This window comes from Dreissena polymorpha, chromosome 7 (genome assembly GCF_020536995.1).
Source record: "Dreissena polymorpha isolate Duluth1 chromosome 7, UMN_Dpol_1.0, whole genome shotgun sequence".
NCBI classification, from domain to species: Eukaryota; Metazoa; Mollusca; class Bivalvia; order Myida; family Dreissenidae; genus Dreissena; species Dreissena polymorpha.
The window spans coordinates 70,814,838-70,833,961 of record NC_068361.1 but is presented as its reverse complement, the minus strand read 5'-3'; the positions used below and the strand labels follow the sequence as shown (position 1 = coordinate 70,833,961).

The window sequence follows — 19,124 nt, the reverse complement described above, 5'->3', positions numbered from 1 at the left end:
TGCATCATCCTCTTATCCATATATATACTCATACCAAGTTTCAATGAAATCTGCCAAAGCACTTCCAAGATATGGTTCCGGACACAAAAGTGCCGGACGGACAGACGGAAAGACGGACAACGCCAAATTAATATCCCTCCGCTGTTGGCGGGGGATCACAAAAATTAAGCAAAATTAATTACATACGCAACAAGATGCGTTTGTGAAACCCATGTCCCCGTATATAACGTTTGACCTTGAAGGATGACCTTGACCCTTCACCACTCAAAATGTGCAGCTCCATGAGATACACATGCATGTCAAATATAAAATTGCTAGCTTCAATATTGCAGAAGTAACATAACATGAGCAATTTTGACCCATATATTTGACCTTGAAGGATGACCTTGACCTTTCACCACTCAAAATGTGCAGCTCTATGAGATACATATGCATGCCAAATATCAAGTTACTATCTTTAATAGTGCAAAAGTATTCATAAAATAAGCGATTTGGGCCACATATATTTAACCTCTGACCTTGAAGGATGACTTTGACCTTTCAACACTCAAAATTTGCAGCTCCATGAGATACACATGCATGCCAAATTTCAAGTTGCTATCTTCAATATTGCAAAAGTATTAATAAAATAAGCGATTTGGGCCACATATATTTGACCTCTGACCTTGAAGGATGACCGTGACCTTTCACCACTCAAAATGTGCAGCTCAATGAGATACACATGCTTGCCAAATATCAAGTTGCTATCTTCAATATTGCAAAAGTATTCATAAAATGAGCGATTTTGGCCACATATATTTGACCTCTGACCTTGAAGGATGACCTTGACCTTTCACCAATCAAAATGTGCAGCTTCATGAGATGCATTTGCATGCCAAATATCAAGTTGCTATCTTCAATATTGCAAAAGTTATTGCAAAATGTTAAAGTTGGCGTAAAGAGATCAACCAACCAACCAACCAACAGACAGGACAAAAACAATATGTCCCCCACTACTATAGTGAGGGACATAAAAATAGACTGAACCTTCAAGCAAACCCCATATTTACATAGAACAATGTCTGAATCGACATAAATTTGGACAAAAAACATGCATTACCCTGGATATGAAGCACAGACCTTTTGATTGCAAACAACAGTCTTACTAAGACATTTCAGAAAATTACACGTTGCCAGCAAAGTACATTTTAAAATCAGATATGCAATGTCATGTCCTTACCAAATTGTAATAGAACTGTTTTCACTTCGAGTTTGCAAACAGCCTTAAAATATAAACTAAACACTAGAAAAGAATCTTTCAGGAGATAAAAGTGCACTTACAAAATCAAAGTCTTTCATTTTGAAAACCAATAGACAGAATTAAAACATAAAAATTATGCAATCTTCATTACACGGATCAACACCATTAAAACATTTTAAAATCATACACTTTGCATAAAATTCAAAGCTTGATATCTCAAACTTATCCACAATATTGAAAGATATTAAGAATCTTACAATCTGCATCATATTTAAAGCTCAATGTCTTATAAAACTGATTGACGAAACTGCAACATTTTACAAATTATTTAATCTACAAAAAATGTAAAACTTCACATTTCAAAATTCAACTGACAGCATTGACACATATTTAGAATCATACAAAGTTAAAGCTTTAAATGTCAACTTGAAATACACATCCAAGATATCATTTAAACTAATATACTGACAAAGTTTCAAGAAGATTTATAAGTCCATATAAGGAAAAATGCCCCGCCCACTGGTGGCCATGTTTTTCTTAGCAACTGGAACCAATTTCAAACTTGTCCAAATATCATTGGGACAAATCTTCTGACAAAGTGTCATGATGATCGTACAATAAATATGGCTTCTAGAGTTTTAACAGGGTTTTACTTTAGCCATATAAGGAAAAATGACACGCCCCCTTAGCGGCCATGTTTTTCCACCAACTAGAACCATTTTTGAACTCATCCAAGATATCATTAGGACAAATCATCTGACCAAGTTTCATAATAATCGGAAAATAAATGTGGCCTACAGAGTGTTAACAATGTTTTAGTAAAGCATGATACATAACCATATTAGGAAAAATGCCCCGCCCCCTGGTGGCCATGTTTTTTAAGCAAACAAAACTATTTTTGAACTAATCCAAGATATCATTAGGACAAATCTTCTGACCAAGTTTCATGAAGATAAGAAAATAAATGTGGCCTCTAGAGTGTTAACAAAGTTTTACTATAGCCATATAAGGTAAAATGCCCCACCCCCTGGCGGACATGTTTTTCAACCAACCAGCATCATTTTTTAACTTGTCCACGATATTTTTTGGGATGAATATTCTGACCAAGTTTCATGAAGATCGGAAAATAAATGTGGCCTCAAGAGTGTTAACAAGATTTTACAATAGCCATTTTTATAAGGAAAAATGCCCCGCCCCATGGCAGCCATGTTTTTCAAGCAAACATAATAATTTTCAAACCCATCCAAGATATTAATGAGACAAATATTCTGACCAAATTTCATGAAGATTGGACAATAAATGTGGCCTCTAGAGTGTTCACAACGTTTTACTATAGCCATATAAGGAAAAATGCCCCGCCCTTTGGCAGCCATGTTTTTCAAGCAAACGTAACCATTTTCAGCTCGTCTAAGATATCATTGAGACCAAACTTCTGACCAAATTTCATGAAGAATGGACAATAAATGTGGCCTCTAGAGTGTTAGCAATGTTTAACTAAAGACATATAAGAAAAACTCCCCCGCCCCTTGGCGGCCATGTTTTTTCACTGATCTGGACCATTTTCGAACTCGTCCAAAATATAAATAAAACCAATGTTTTGATTAAGTTTCATGATGATAAGGCAAACATTTTGACTTCTAAAGTGTTCACAAGGTTTCTCTATAGCCATATAAGGAAAACTGCCCCGCCCCTGGCGGCCATGTTTTTCAACGGACCGGAACCAATTTTTAACTCAACCAAAATATCATTTAGACAAACATTTTGACAAAGTTACATGAAGATTGGACTTGTACAGTGTTCACAAGTTTTTTTGTTGTTTTTTTTACCTAGTGACCTAATTTTTGACCCAGCATGACCCAGTTTCGAACTCAGTCGAGGTATCAATGTGACAAATGTTCTGCAAAATTTCATGAAGATCAGACAATAAATGTGGAATCTAGAGTGTTCACAAGGCAAAATGTTGACGACATACAACGCACAAAAGGCAATCACAAAAGCTCACCATGAGCATGTTGCACTCAGGTGAGCTCAAAAGTTATGGCACAATTTTAAAGTTTTCAGACGGACGGACAAAAGCAATATATTTAACATTTAACCTTGAAGAATTACCTTGACCTTCACTTTTCACCACTCAATATGTGCAGCTTCACAAGATGCACATGCATGCCAACTGGAGCTTTGTCTGTTACCCCCACATACCGCATTGATTGATTGATTATTTTGTATGCTGTCTTCACAAAACAAGATAATACAATTTATGGCGATTTTTTAAGAATCATTATGCCATTATCATTTATAGCCATTTTGACCTTTGAACTCTTGAATTCTTTCACATGACAAGCCTTCCAATGACTTTGAACAAAATTGATGTACAGTCATTTTAAAATCTTACAATGAATGACATATTTATGGCCCAGACAAGATAATTTATTGCCATTTTTGACCTTTGAACTAAAACTACGAACTTGACCTTGGAGATATCGACATAATTCTTTCGCGCGACACACCGTCAAATGATGGTGAACAAAAGAGCCAACGATTTTAAAATCGCACAATAAACAACATAGTTATTGCCCAGACAAGCTCAATTATGGCCATTTTTTACCTTTAAACTCAAATTGTGCCCTTGTTCTTGGAAATATCGACGTAATTCTTTCGCCCGACACACTGTTCAATGATGGTGAACAAATGTGCCAAATGATTTTAAAATCTCACAATAAAAAACAAAGCTATGGCCCGGACAAGCATTTGACCTTTGAACTCCCAAGTGTGACCTTGACCTTTGAGATATTGACGTAATTTTTTTTAACGAGACACACCGTTCCATGATGGTGAACAAATGTACCGAGTCATTTAAAAATGTAACAATAAATGACATAGCTATGGTCCGTACAAACTTACAGTTTAAAACATACTAAGTGACCCCATGACCTAGTTTTTGACCTGGCATGACCCATATTCAAACTGACCTAGACATTATCTACATACAACTACTGACCAAGTTTGGTGAAGATCGGATGAAATATCGGGACAGACCGACAAACGTGACTCCTATATAGCCCCCATTACCAATTGTAATAGGGGTATAAATATCAAGTTGCTATGTTCAATATTGAAAAAGTTATGGCCATATAAGTTTTCGGCCAGATGGACAGACTGACTGACTGACGGACAGTTCAACTGCTATATGCCACCCTACCAGGGGCATAAACATATTCCACAGTTCAACAATTCTTTTTCCATTTTTGTTTTTTCATAATAATGTTATGGACCCTTGCCCTTATCTGGGCCACTGTTCTTCCGGTAAGTATTTTTAGGGACCCCATTATTTTTGAGCCAGATGGCATTATTTTTTCTCTTAATTCATCTCTAAAAAAGTTCATGAAACATATGTTCTCTTCGCTGGCCCACTTTCGTTTCATTCCTTTTCTTGTCCCTGTCCCTAAAACAAGAATAGATATAAAAAATAAAATAGCAATGAGTATCATGTCAGTGTTTTTTTCAGTTTTGGGGGAAAGGGGTCGGGTCCCCTGAGAGGGGGATAATTCACGCATAAAAGGGGAAATTTCAATTCTAAGCAAGTAACATACAAAATCAAGTTGTAACACCATAATTCACCATACACAGAGCGAAAAACATTATTCCAACTTTTTTTGTCATCAACATGTTATGTTTATGTTCAAAGATCAACATTTTTTGGCTTTTCTGTGAATTATTTAAACGAGGTATTGATTAAAATTGAACTACACTTCCAAGAGGGGAAATTTTCAAATATTTTTGGGAAAAATATACACTCTAAGCAGCAAACTCATTTGGTCAGTGACTGTAAGCCGTTTATTTTGTTGACTTTTCTACTGAATTGATCCTTGCACACAAAGTATCAACATAACAAGTCAGTGTTCTGCCGTGGATGCGCCCTTGTGTTATTGTCGCAAAAAACAAATATTTGTCCCCACCCGTTTTCTGTATATGGGTCCGCGGGCGCACATGAATTAGAAATAAAAACTAATCGATTCAATTTGTAAGTCGGTAAAGTAATCGAGTGAATGTGTAACCAGAACAAACTATTTCATTGTACATAACTCATTTCGCAGCCAATGGTTAATTTATTTAATATTAACACTCTATTTCATTGGTAAGTTGAGATTATAACAACCAATCAGATATCAAGGAAATTTCCGAAACTATCAAAATGGCTTAAAGTGACAGGCCAGAGAAAAAAAAATCCATTTATTTTTTTTCCTCCGGCAAGTAAAATTAGAAAATGGGAAGACTCTGTTGGGTTGTTAACCCAACAGAGTCTTCCCAAGTCCCTACATTGTTTAGCAATTACGAAAAAGTCTGCCCCTAAACGTACATTACAAGAAAATTGGCTTCAAAAATGTCCTTGGTCACTGTTTGACAACAACAAAATGACATGCAGATTGTGCATAAAGCAAAAAAGAAAACGCCTTTACTATCGGTATTTCTAATTATCGAACAAGTACTTTGACATGCCATGCGGAGTCCAATGACCATAAATCTGTTCAAAGTTTTGTAAATATGTTGACAACTGTTTGACAGTGTTAAAAAGTTGTTTGAATGTTCCAGTTTTAATAACAATGTTACAACCTGACTGTTAGAAGTTTAAGCAAGTTTAATCAAGTTAAAGGTTATTAGTTTCCACACATTTAATTCTGCTACAAAAATATTTCTGTGTCCCCATATTTTTTCTTTTTGTCCCCACTTTTGTAATCCTAAAGGGTCCCCAACAGTAAAATTTCACGGCAGAACACCGCAAGTGATACAATGATTGAATATTGTAGAGCAAGGTTTTCCTGATAAAAATGCACAAAACCTGAACATGTTAGGAGGTAAAATGAACTGAAACTGTTTTAACACCAGTTTAAAACAATTTTTCACACATATAAGAACTGACAGTTCGCAGAACTATCATTTCTTGGAAGAACAAGTACTAAACATTAACTTCCATAGCAAACTGCCTACTTTGTACTTTACAAGGACTTTTACAAGCACATTGTTGTAACCCTGTAGATCACAGAGGAGGTCGTCTAGAGCATCACACTTGACTTGGACTACTCATTTACTTTAATACAGTCATGACATAAGACTCTGTCACATAATGATAGAAAATGCAGAGAAACCCGTCTTCAAATTTAGTTCATACCTTGAGGATTTGGCTGCCTCATTTCATCATGGGTCAGACTGGCTGGCCCTTCACTGGCAGCAGTTGACATGGACTCTGAAAGAACCAAAGTGAAACCTGTAGATTGCATATGATAAGCACAGTCAACACTGGCATGTTGTATCACGAGAGGCTCTGACTCCTGTACAGATTCTAGACTGTGGGTGTCTTCAACAGTTGCCTCAATGACTGTAAACATATAATGTCAACAGTGGGGTCTTGTATGTCTATTATTCATTGGTGGGTCTTGCTAAAATCTATAGAAAACATGCATGCCCCCCATATGGCCTGTCCGTTGTAGTGGCAGCCATTGTGTGAATACGTTTTTTGTCACTGTGACCTTGACCTTTGACCTAGTGACCTGAAATCAATAGGGGTCATCTGCAAGTCACGATCAATGTACATATGAAGTGTCATGATCCTAGGCAAAAGCGTTCTTGAGTTATAATCCGAAAATCATTTTACTATTTCGGGTCACCGTGACCTTGACCTTGTGACCTCAAAATCAATAGGGGTCATCTGCGAGTCATGATCAAACTACCTATGAAGTTTCATGATCCTAGGCGTATGCGTTCTTGAGTTATAATCCAGAAACCATTGTACAATTTCGGGTCACCTTGACCTTTGACCTCAAAATCAAAAGGGGTCATCTGCAAGTCATGATCAATGTACCTATGAAGTTTCATGATCCTAGGCCCAAGCGTTCTTGAGTTATCGTCTGACGACCACCTGGTGGACAGACGGACCGATTGACATGAGCAAAGCAATATCCCCCCTCTTCTTCGAAGGGGGGCATAAATATATATTGGCTTGGACAACAGAAAATTGTACTAGAATATATAGTCTACAGTTGGGTCATGTCTTTATCATCAATAGGTGGGCCTTTATTATATGATTAATAGAAATACCATGGGTCAGACTGGCTGGCTCTTCACTTGGCTCCCTCCTATCATGGGTCAGACTGGCTGGCTCTTCACTTGGCTCCCTCCTATCATGGGTCAGACTGCCTGGCTCTTCACTGTCAGCAGTTGACATGGACTCTGAAAGAACCAAAGTGAAACCTGTAGATTGCATATGATCAGCACAGTTAACACTGGCCTGTTGTATCATGAGAGGCTCTGACTCCTGTATAGATTCTAGACTGTGGGTGTCTTTAACAGTTGCCTCAATGCCTGTAAACATATAATGTCAACAGTGGGGTCTTGTATGTCTATTATCCATTGGTGGGTCTTGCTGAAATCTATAGAAAACATGCATGCCCCCCATATGGGCTGTCCGTTGTAGTGGAAGCCATTGTGTGAATACGTTTTTTGTCACTGTGACCTTGACCTTTGACCTAGTGACCTGAAAATCAATAGGGGTTATCTGCGAGTCACGATCAATGTACTAATGAAGTGTCATGATCCTAGGCAAAAGCGTTCTTGAGTTATCATCCGAAAACCATTTAACTATTTCGGGTCACCGTGACCTTGACCTCAAAATCAATAGGGGTCATCTGCGAGTAATGATCAATCTACCCATGAAGTTTCATGATCCTAGCCGTATGCGTTCTTGAGTTATCATCCGGAAACCATTTTACTATTTCTGGTCACCGTGACCTTGACCTTTGACCTAGTGACCTCAAAATCTGTAGGGGTCATCTGCGAGTCATGATCAATCTACCCATGAAGTTTCATGATCCTAGGCGTATGCGTTCTTGAGTTATCATCCAGAAACCATTTTACTATTTCGGGTCACTGTGACCTTGACCTTTGACCTAGTGACCTCAAAATCAATAGGGGTCATCTGCAAGTCATGATCAATGTACCTATGAAGTTTCATGATCCTAGCCCCAAGCGTTCTTGAGTTATCATCCGGAAACCACCTGGTGGACGGACCGACCGACAGACCGACATGTGCAAAGCAAAATACCCCCTCTTCTTCGAAGGGTGGCATAAATATATATTTGCTTGGACAATGGAAAATTGTACTAGAATATATAGTCTACACTTGGGTCATGTCTTTATCATCAATAGGTGAGCCTTTATTATATGATAACAGAAATAACAAAGGAAATGTTTTGTTTTCCAAAAGCACTTCTAAAAGTGTTTTTTTATGCTTTTCGGTTTAAGGTATGAGATGTACACAAAATAACAACACACATATCCCCCACTAAAATATGTTATAAGACCTGCTTACAATTTAAATCAGAAAATCTTCATACTTGCAAGTTAAGTTATTTATCCTTTAAATCATTAAAATAACTCAGAAACAGAAATGTCTAATTGAGCATATAAACTATTTCATAAGGTGTCCAAATCTTAAGGTATTCCTATACTTCTTTTTTTTTTTAATGGGCTACCATAACAATGACTCTGTTATGGACCACTTTCATAATACAAATGAACAGTGGCCAATGATCTATTATGGGTATAAATAACTATTTTACCTTCTTGATGGCCATCTTCGTCTTCAATTGGAAGAGGTAAATCTGTAAAAAATGATTTTTTATTTTAGAAATAACTAGTTATAGAAAAAAATAACCAGAAGTCACTCTTGATATGACAGTAAATATTTTCAATACTTCAAGGTTGTTAAAAAGTATTTTGTTGCATTAGCATTTCTTTGAGAGGATAAACAATTTTCAAGGCACATAAAATAGGTTTGCCTATTTTTACCACGTAAATTTTAGACTTATTGAATTAACGTGGCCAAAACAAGGGCCCCGCCTTTCAAACAATGTTTTACATCGTTTGTCTGTTCTCAAGCGCTCTGTTTTGTTCTGAAGAATGATCATTCAGTCGAATTTACTGACAGCCATAGGAGAGAAAGTATCAAAAATTCTCCATCCCAATTCAGTAAAATGAATTATATTAATAAAATTCTTATAATCAAACCTTCTACTACTATGTCCTTCATCTGCCTTCCCTTCCACTCATTGACTTTACCATTTTCAACAGCATACAACATCAGGGCAACCTATAAAATTTCAAGAAGACCATAATATTCCAGTGTCAACAATACTTCCATCATAACAACAGTAGCAATCCATAGTTCCCTGACCTCACTTTTTATTTCAATATCAATATAGTTGAACACAAACGTTGCCATATGCTATTTTGTTGACAGCTTGTGAAAGTCTGCACAGTACCATATTTGTAAATTACACAGACTTACAAATAATATAATCTCAATTATCTGCCACAACACTTAAAGAAACTAGAGCTTTGTTGCAGACGTGACCTATACCCCCACGTGCCGCATCCACACAAGAGAATCTAATTAATGACTATTTTTAAGAATTATTATGCCATTATCATTTATGGCCATTTTGACCTTTGAACTTAAAGCATGACCTTGACATTGGAGATATCGACATAATTCTTTCCTGCGACACACCATCCATAACGGTGAACACATGATTTTAAAATCTCACAATGAACAACATAGTTATGGCCCAGACAAGCTCATTCATGGCCTTCTTTTACCTTTGAACAAAGTGTGACCTTGACCTTCGAGATATTGACGTAACTCTTTCACGTGACACACAAGTCATATGACGGTGAACAAATGTGCCAATGATTTTTAAATTTCACAATGAACTACGTAGTTATGGCCCATTCCTGCGACACACCATCCATAACGGTGAACACATGATTTTAAAATCTCACAATGAACAACATAGTTATGGCCCAGACAAGCTCATTCATGGCCTTCTTTTACCTTTGAACAAAGTGTGACCTTGACCTTCGAGATATTGACGTAACTCTTTCACGTGACACACAAGTCATATGACGGTGAACAAATGTGCCAATGATTTTTAAATCTCACAATGAACTACGTAGTTATGGCCCAGAAAGCTCATTTATGGCCATTTTTGACATTTGAACTCATAAGTGTTACCTTGACCTTGGAGATATCGACGTAATTCTTTCGCACAACACACCTTCCAATGATGGTGAAATGTTCCAACTGATTTTAAAATCTCAAAAGAACAACACAGTTATTGCCCGGACAAGATGAAATTCTTTGCGCGACACATCCTCCAATGATGGTTAACAAATGTTCCAAATGATTTTAAAATCTCACAATGAATGACAAAAGTTATGGCCCGGACAAGCATTTTACCCTTGAACTCCAAAAGTGACCTTGACCTAAGTTCTTGGAGATATCGACGCAATTCTTTCGCGCGACACACGGTCCCATGATGGTGAACAAATCAAAACCAAGTCAATTAAAAATCTAACAATAAATGAAATAGTTATGGTCCAGACAAACTTTGTGTTTAAAAGCACTAAGTGACCCTGTGACCTAGTTTTTTACCAGGCATGACCCGTATTCAAACTTGACCTAGACATCATCTAGATACAACTTGTGACCAAGTTTGGTGAAGATCGGATGAAATTTCGGGACAGACCGACAAAGTGACTCCTATATAGCCCCCATTACCAATGGTAAGTGGGTATAATTACGCTTTATATTAATGCTAGCTTGTGTGATGTACTGCCTTTAGATATTGCATTTATTGATACCATTTCGGTAAAAGAACTTAATTAATGAAAAGCTGGTCAGTGACCAAAATTCCCATTGAATAAATGAAGAAAAGCCACAATAATATAAAATAGTCAACAATGGCAACAAATTAGCAGACAACACTAAACAGTATGACAATGAGGGCTAAATAGACAAAACAACAATAACATGAACTGGAGAGTTTCCACCTTGGCATGGACATTGGTTGTAGCACAAAACACACTCACAACAAGAGATGTGTTTGTAAGAAACACAAGGCCCCCTACTGTTTTCTAGAAAAGGAGTCTGGTCAATTTGGTTTTTTTTAATCAATAAAAGTGGCAATTTTGGGAATGATTTATGGACAAAAATGACTAAATTCAAGTTATATATTTTGTAAGATGTTTAAAAAATAAAGTTGAGAACTAGATTTAAGAAATCATAATTAAGTTATATGAGACTTCATTCAAAAAAAAAAAAAAAAAAAAAATTTTTTTTTTTTTTTTTTTTTTTTTTGGAAGTTGGGCTTTTTTTGGGAAATTTTGGTCAGAATTTTGGGAAAAAAACATGTATTTTTGCGATTGGGAAGCAGCCGAAATTCGGCTGTAAATTTGAGCAAAAAAAAATCACTGCGGTTGGACGTTATTTCATCACATCTTTAAATAGTAACGAAAGCCAAAATGTATTTGATAATTAAGAAAATTTGCGAATGTTTGTGTTTCTTGTTATTCTTGAGCACATTTATAGAAAATATATACCAGAATTTGCTTTAAAACTGGAATATACGGGATTATCAGGTAATTGGCAAGTTATAATTTTGGTACAAGTAAGCAATATATTGCAATACGTTTTTTTGAACTGACAATATATTGCAATACGGTTTTTGGCGTATTGTTGCAGCACTATGAGATACTCATGTAATCCAAATATCAAGTTGCTGTTTTCAATATTTCAAAAGTTATGATCAAACGTTTAAGTTTTGGTAAAAGTTTTGGACACACACACACCGTGACACGCACACACATACAAAGAAAGACAAGCCAAAAACAATATACCCCCGTTCATTCGATCCAGGGGGCATAAAAGGCCATTAATGCAAAGCATACTAGTCAAAGTCAACATCAGATATGGTCTTACTATGGCTGCCTGTTAAATTATTCTTTCTTTTAGCCCTCTTAGTTACAATATAGCATTTAGTTTTTCAAATATATGTGTATGGAAAATTTAAAGATTTTTATTAATGAAATATATACCTTTGAGAGTTCCATGGTACTGGAAGACAACTGATAATATTCCTTGTGTGTCTTCACATCATGTCCCAGATGCTTTGCAAGCAATTTTAGTTCACCATGAGTCATGTCAAGAATCTATAAAGCATGTTAATTCTTGATTATATTCACAAATATGCAGTCATCATTCCAGTTTGCTGCCAATTTAACAAATTTTTTTTGCATCTTCTACAGAAAAGATGTACACAAGAAAGCTTTTATCTGTATAGTTGTAGTCATTATGGTGCTCCAAATTCTTGTAATCACACCATGCATTTACAGAGTCAAAAATTTTGTAATGTTTAATTCTGAAAAAGCCAACACGTGGTTTGGTATTTACATGATCCGCCATTTTGCAAATAGCTACTTCCTGTATATATGCCAAAATTTATGTTAAATATAACAATTGGGTCTAACAATTTAAAATCAATTATTGGGTTCTCACAGATAACCATTTTCTGTCATACAAAAGCTGCCAAAATCAAAGGTCTCCATAAAAGTTTTTATTATAATTTATTCACAAATTGATGGCAAGCAAATTCAACATAATTACTTATTCCTGTATAAAAGCCGAAGTATACATGTATGTATGTATGCCATTAAACTGGAAGAGAATGTAGTATAATTGCTGAAAGTCTAAATAAATATTGTGCCATAATAAAGAAACCTTCAGGTCACAATATCTCATCTGTACAGGGATATGAAACAAAGACCATAATTCTTAAATGGCTTAAACAATCCAATATTTGCACAACTAGACTTTAGAAGTAATTGTGAACGATTGTACCAGTTTGTAAAATAAAAAATAAGTACTGAATTATAAATAGAAAGTTCAATATTGAACCTTGAATGTTTCAAGAAATGATTTTTTATTTGACAAGGATAACACATTTGCATACATTTAATATGGCCATATTCGAACCAAAGCAAATACATACATATAAAACAACATAACAATTTCTTGATTTAACAGCAAAGTTTAATATAAAATAACAAATCTATGTATCAAAGACTAAAGTAAACAAAAGGACTGCAATGGTCGCTCAAGGTATATTGACAGCAAGTAAGAAATGCTGAACCAATGATTGGCAAATCACCATGACAAAGTAACCTTGGAACTTTTGAAGAATGTCAAATATTTAGCTGCTGGGCTGTGTTGTATTTAAGGCGTAGGTTTCATAAGAAGGTATAACCATTTAACTCTATGCTTTACTTGTGACCAAAGAGGCAGGCAAACTTTGACTCCAGGGGCATAATTTGAACAATCTTGGTAGTGGACAACTCAGTAATTACAAACCAAATACCATTCTCTGGACCTTGTGGTTTCAGACACGATTATACATTTTATTACTATATACCTCAGGCTCCTATGAACCAGTGAGGATTTTTAAGTGGTTTTCACTATCAGTCTGTCTACCCATTTTTACCTGTTTCTAACTGTCCTAGTTAAGGTTTAAAACTATAATTTGTTCAGTTCAAAGTGCTTCAAATATGCTGCATAACCTAAGGTTTTAGGGTATAATTACCTGTGACACTGTAGCAATGTATTTTCTCAATAAGGTTGTTGTTATCCTTTCAGGCCTCTGCAGTCCCGGGCATTCTCGAACCAATTCATGCATAGCTCGACTGCCAGATAATGGAGTAAGAGCATTTAATCTGGAGAAAAGATAGGGATTGTCTCTTGGAACTGATACCAATGAACTACTTCTTGTCTCCACCAGGACATTTATAGCTGATTTTACATCTGGAGTTAATAATATACATGCTGTCACATTCTTCTTTGATTTTCCACGCACTTCAAGCATGTCCATTCTGAAAATATTTCATAAATAAAAAAACATTAGGCACAAAGTGACTTCCCAAACAGATACAAAAAAGTGACTTTTAACATGTTTTTCTATATTTAACCTTGTGACCTAGTTTTTGAGCTCATATGACCCAGCTTCAATCTCTGGCAAAATTTCATTGTGACAAATGTTCTGACCAAGTTTCATGAAGATTGGCCAATAAATGTGGCTAATATAGTGTCAACAAGTTTTCACTAAAGCCATATAAGGACAACTGCCCCCCCCCCCCCTGGCGGCCATGTTTTTCAACAAACCATAACCATTTTCAAACTCACTCAAGCTATTGTTAGAACAAATGTTCAGATCAGTGGCCATGTTTTTCATTCAACTGGAACCATTTTCGAACTCGTCCAAGATATTATTGGGACACATGTTTTGACCAAGTTTCATGAAGATTGGACTAAAAATGTGACTTCTAAAGTGTTAACAAGGTTTTACTATAGCCATATAAGGAAAACTGCCACGCCCCCTGGCGGCCATGTTTTTCAACCAACCGGAACCATTTTCTCACTCGTCCAAGATATTATTGGCACACATGTTCTTACAAAGTTTCATGAAGATTGGACTAAAAATTTGACTTCTAGAGTTTTAACAAGGTTTTACTATAGCCATATAAGGAAAACTGCCACGCCCCCTGGCGGCCATGTTTTTTAACCAACCGGAAACATTTTCGAACTCGTCCAAGATATTATTGGGACACATGTTCTGACAAAGTTTCATGAAGATTGGACAATAAATGTGACTTCTAGAGTGTTAACAAGGTTTTACTATAGCAAACTGCCACGCCCCCTGGCGGCCATGTTTTTCAATCAACCGGAACCATTTTCGAACTCGTCCGAGATATTATTGGGACACATGTTCTGAGTAAGTTTCGTGATGATTGGACAATAAATGTGGCCTCTAGAGTGCTAACAAGGTAAATGTTGACGACGCACGACGGACAAAAGGCGTTCACAATAGCTCACCATGAGCACGTTGTGCTCAGGTGAGCTAAAAACAACAAGAAATCTGTGTTTCAAATGCAAACAAAAACAAAAACAACATATCAGGGGTGTCAATTGGCTAAAATCTAAAATCCTGAAAATAGGCATTTCGTTTTGGGGCCAGAGCAAAAGAGGGTTAATAATTCATGTAAACTTTGTTTACAATTGTATATAACTTTGTAAACAATATGTTAAAGTAAAATAATTTGTGTTTAAGATGACATTTTGTGACAATTATCTTAAAATTCCAGTAAAAAATCCTCTGATTTATATCAATATCAAAATTGGTCCTTAAGGGCCAAAATCCTGATTTCAGGCGTAATCCTGAACTTCGACGCCTCTGCATATTTAAGGTCAAAAACACAATTTATGCAAAACTAAATATCTAGATACATATTTAAGTTCCTAGGATGCTTATTACAATGAAGACAAAACTTGCCTTTTTGCAAACTCTCTCTCAGTGTCAGACAATGAGGCACGAAACTCTTCAGTCCCCGTCCACTCTGGTCTGTTCTGGTATGCTTCCAGGAGCATGTCTTCAACTTCTGCAATTCTTCTTTTGTTGAAAATGTACAGTCTGCACATAGTCGCCTTTGCCAGTCTAGTCCAACTTCCAGGATTAGGACAAGCACGAAGAACTCTGACTTCATTCTCTATGATCTGTTTTATATAATCCCTGAACTTGACAAGATCATCGGTTTCTGGTATGCACGTTAATTTGTTCATATCACGAACAGTTTTCTGTCTTGTCATTGGAGCATTTACTCGATATTTCCATTCTGCATCAAACAACACTTTGAACAGTCTTGTTTCCTCTGCCATTTCATTTGAATTGCGTCTTACAGAATAGCCATTTTTAATCATTATACAATGACCAAGCAGATGACCCATTTTGTTAGCAACGGTGACACTGTTATGCGACAGACTCAAGGTGCTATTAACAACCAGGTCAAAGTTATCTTTACAAAGAAGCTTGTTCAAGCTGACCATTGGCAGATGCTCACTTGCTTTTATCACTAGACGAGCCAAGGTCCTAGCATTTTGGCTAATCCTATGCATATCATTTTTCTTCTGTATGTGTTTCCCTCCCAATGCACACACCTGCATTGAACTGAACAACTTAATAATAGTATCTTTTTTAACAACTTCCTTTATATCATCATCATGCATTGTGCGTAGCATTTCTGCAACAGCCTTTTCATTTTCAGTATGCAAACAACCGTAAAGTAGGCTTTTGGCCTTCCGTACAGCATTTTTTGTGTCCGTCATATTATCACCTTTAGTATCATTTGGCCGCATTTTACACGAATGGAGATGATGCCATAATAGTTTTTTCAAGTAAAATCCTTTACAGTATACACAAGGAACATAATCTTGGTGTGAATGATGTTTTTCCTGATCGATGTTTTCTCTTCGTGCTGTAATGAGGACACCTTCACCTGTACTAATAACATCTATATTGTGTTTGAAGTTACCTTCATTCACAAGTTCTGTGAAAAGATTTTCCCTCTGCTTTGATTTCTTTGGCAGAAGTCGGATTTGAAGAACCTTTTGACGTTCCTTGTGGGTTAAGAGATGTCTAGATATTTTGGATTTAACCGCCTTCTTGCAGTAAACACAGAAGTTAATTTTGTCATATCTCTTTTGACAGCCATCCCGTGGTAATTTTTTTGACTGCAGATAAACACCTACAAAAACAAAACACATTTATCAGATCTTTACAGTAACTATTGACCTTAACTGACTGTGCTAAACCCTGATAATCTGACCATCTCAATACTTCATGCCTAATGTGTTTAGGAGACTAAAATATGTAACAATCTACTACATAACTGATATGAGAGTACATGTCACTTTATTTTTTATACAGACACAAGGCTTCCTAATTCTTTTTAACATTAAAGTACATTTATACTGCTTTGGGTGGCAAAAAGGGAATGGTTTTCAAGTCCTATAAAAAAAAAATGTTCGTAACGCAAATACAAGAAAATTGCACATTTATGACATTTTCAATTTTTTTTTAACTGATAGATAGAAATACAAGAGCACCACAAAACGTTGCCACGCTCGGCTGCGAAAGCTTGCCAGAATTTTTTTCTTTTTAGAGGTCACATATACCTTGACCTTTGACCTAGTGACCCAAAAATGGGTGTGGTGTGTCAAACTCGTCAAGGTGCAGCTACATATGAAGTTTCAATGTTATAGGTGGAAGCGCTTTTATTGTAGATGCAATGTTCAAAACCTTAACAAAATGTAAAGGTTTAAGTGGACAACGACGGACACGACGAGCTGGCTATGGCATTACCTCGGGTTTTCTCCGAAAACAGCCGAGCTAAAAATATATCAGGCAAATGTTAAATTACTGATCTTTTTCAAGTTAACATAATTTACATGATATGGAGATAAACTGTTTCCAACAGCAAAAATCAACCATCCATTATTGTGTACCATATTACATGTAGTTTTTCTACACTGAACCGTGAATACCGACATGATGTTGTAATTTGCATTTAAAAATGAAACCAAACTAATTTAGTGCTTCATTCTTAAACAATGATATTATATTTTCTTTTACAATTTGAATCAACAAGGTATGCAAATAGAATAAAATACCAAATTTTATTTATTTTGAACATTTCTATATATTTTGGGAACCTCTTTTTTCATTTATTACTTCATTGTATGTTACACATGTTTCACATGACCATGTTTATCTAATAACAATCATCAAACCAGTCGTCGAAATTCGCACTAGTCTGACAGCAAAAAACTAGTATTTTTTCTTTCGGGCTTGTAGGAAATCCAATATTACAAGCCCGACGTGCTTGTACAATTTATTAAACAGAAAACGAGTTCCACTTTCATTTTCAATATTTGTAAACAAAGTTTTGAGCTGCTTAAATCAACAGCCGCTTATGTTTGAACACACTGCGCACATGTGCTGGGCAATCAGCCGATAATTGTATTACTGCGCATAAAGCGCATGGTTTTGTGATTCCCGGATTACTATTATGTAAAATTATGTTATGCGTTGCATTTGGGACACAGAGAGTAATGGCCGAACAGTTGTCATTCAAGTACGTCATTGAGGAATGCAAATCTGAGGTCACTGTGATTGACACATTTGTCAACTAGCTTTTTGTAGAATAACCTGGCACTTAATTGCTTATATATTTCCGGGTGGTTCAGGTTTGCTCTCTCTTTCACATGGATATATGGGATAACTTTCTACTAATTTTTTACCTAAACTTTATGTGTATATTCATAATTGTGATTTGATTGAAATCCGTGTGTGAAATTAATTTCTTCTTATTACAGGATCCGAAAGAGGCTGGCTCAGATGACGAGGAAGCTTACTTGGATGAGGATGAAATAAATAAGAGATTTGTATTGTATTCTAAAGATTGAATAAATGAATGCTTCTATGGATGTTTTATGTGACTGTATGTTTATCTGCATTAATAACAAAAATGTTTGGGCCAGTAATATCTGACTCGGGCTTGTTCAAATTCCCATAGTTCTAGCCCAACTTGCTTGTTGATTTAAATCTCACTTTCAATGACTGTCAACCCAAATTAATTATTGTGGGAATCCCCTATAGCTTCTAGACAAGATTATTTGGACAATTTTAGATGAAAGTCACTAGCTTGCTTCTCCTGTTTAGCCAGTAATAAATTACCCATAGACAAAATATGTATGCTAACTAATAGAACAAGGGCTGTTTGTAAAACCTGCATGCCCCCCATATGGGCTCTCCGTATTAGTGACGGCCATTGTGTGAATATGTTTTTTGTCACTGTGACCTTGACCCTTTGACCTAGTGACCTGAAAATCAATAGGGTCATCTGCCAGTCATGATCAATCTTCCTATCAAGTTTCATGATCCTAGGAATAAGTGTTTCTTGAGTTATCTCCGGAAAACCAGTTTACTATTTTGGGTCACCGTGACCTTGACCTTTGACATAGTGACCTGAAAATTAATAGGGGTCATCTGCGAGTCATGATCAATCTACCTATGAAGTTTCATGATCTAGGCCTTAGCGTTCTTGAGTCATCATCCGGAAATTATTTTATTTTCGGTCACCGTGACCTTAAAATCAATAAGGGGCA

The 19,124-nt window shown here is 36.1% G+C and overlaps 1 protein-coding gene and 1 long non-coding RNA gene across 2 annotated transcripts; one reads left to right on the top strand and one right to left on the bottom strand.

Annotated features, from left to right (window-relative positions):
- Positions 1 to 1,788: 1,788 nt before the first annotated feature.
- Positions 1,789 to 16,711, bottom strand: LOC127837555 (uncharacterized). Its single transcript, XM_052364747.1, has 8 exons — positions 15,454 to 16,711; positions 13,711 to 13,996; positions 12,170 to 12,283; positions 9,302 to 9,383; positions 8,854 to 8,895; positions 7,334 to 7,465; positions 6,408 to 6,482; positions 1,789 to 4,682 (listed from the first exon to the last, which is right to left on the bottom strand). Exons 1-8 carry the CDS (start codon positions 16,311 to 16,313, stop codon positions 4,465 to 4,467), a joined length of 1,809 nt encoding a protein of 602 aa, XP_052220707.1. The 5' UTR covers positions 16,314 to 16,711; the 3' UTR covers positions 1,789 to 4,464.
- Positions 13,689 to 18,439, top strand: LOC127837556 (uncharacterized). Its single transcript, XR_008029337.1, has 2 exons — positions 13,689 to 13,825; positions 18,333 to 18,439. It is a non-coding gene; the product is annotated as an uncharacterized LOC127837556 (long non-coding RNA).
- The last annotated feature ends 685 nt before the right edge of the window (positions 18,440 to 19,124 follow it).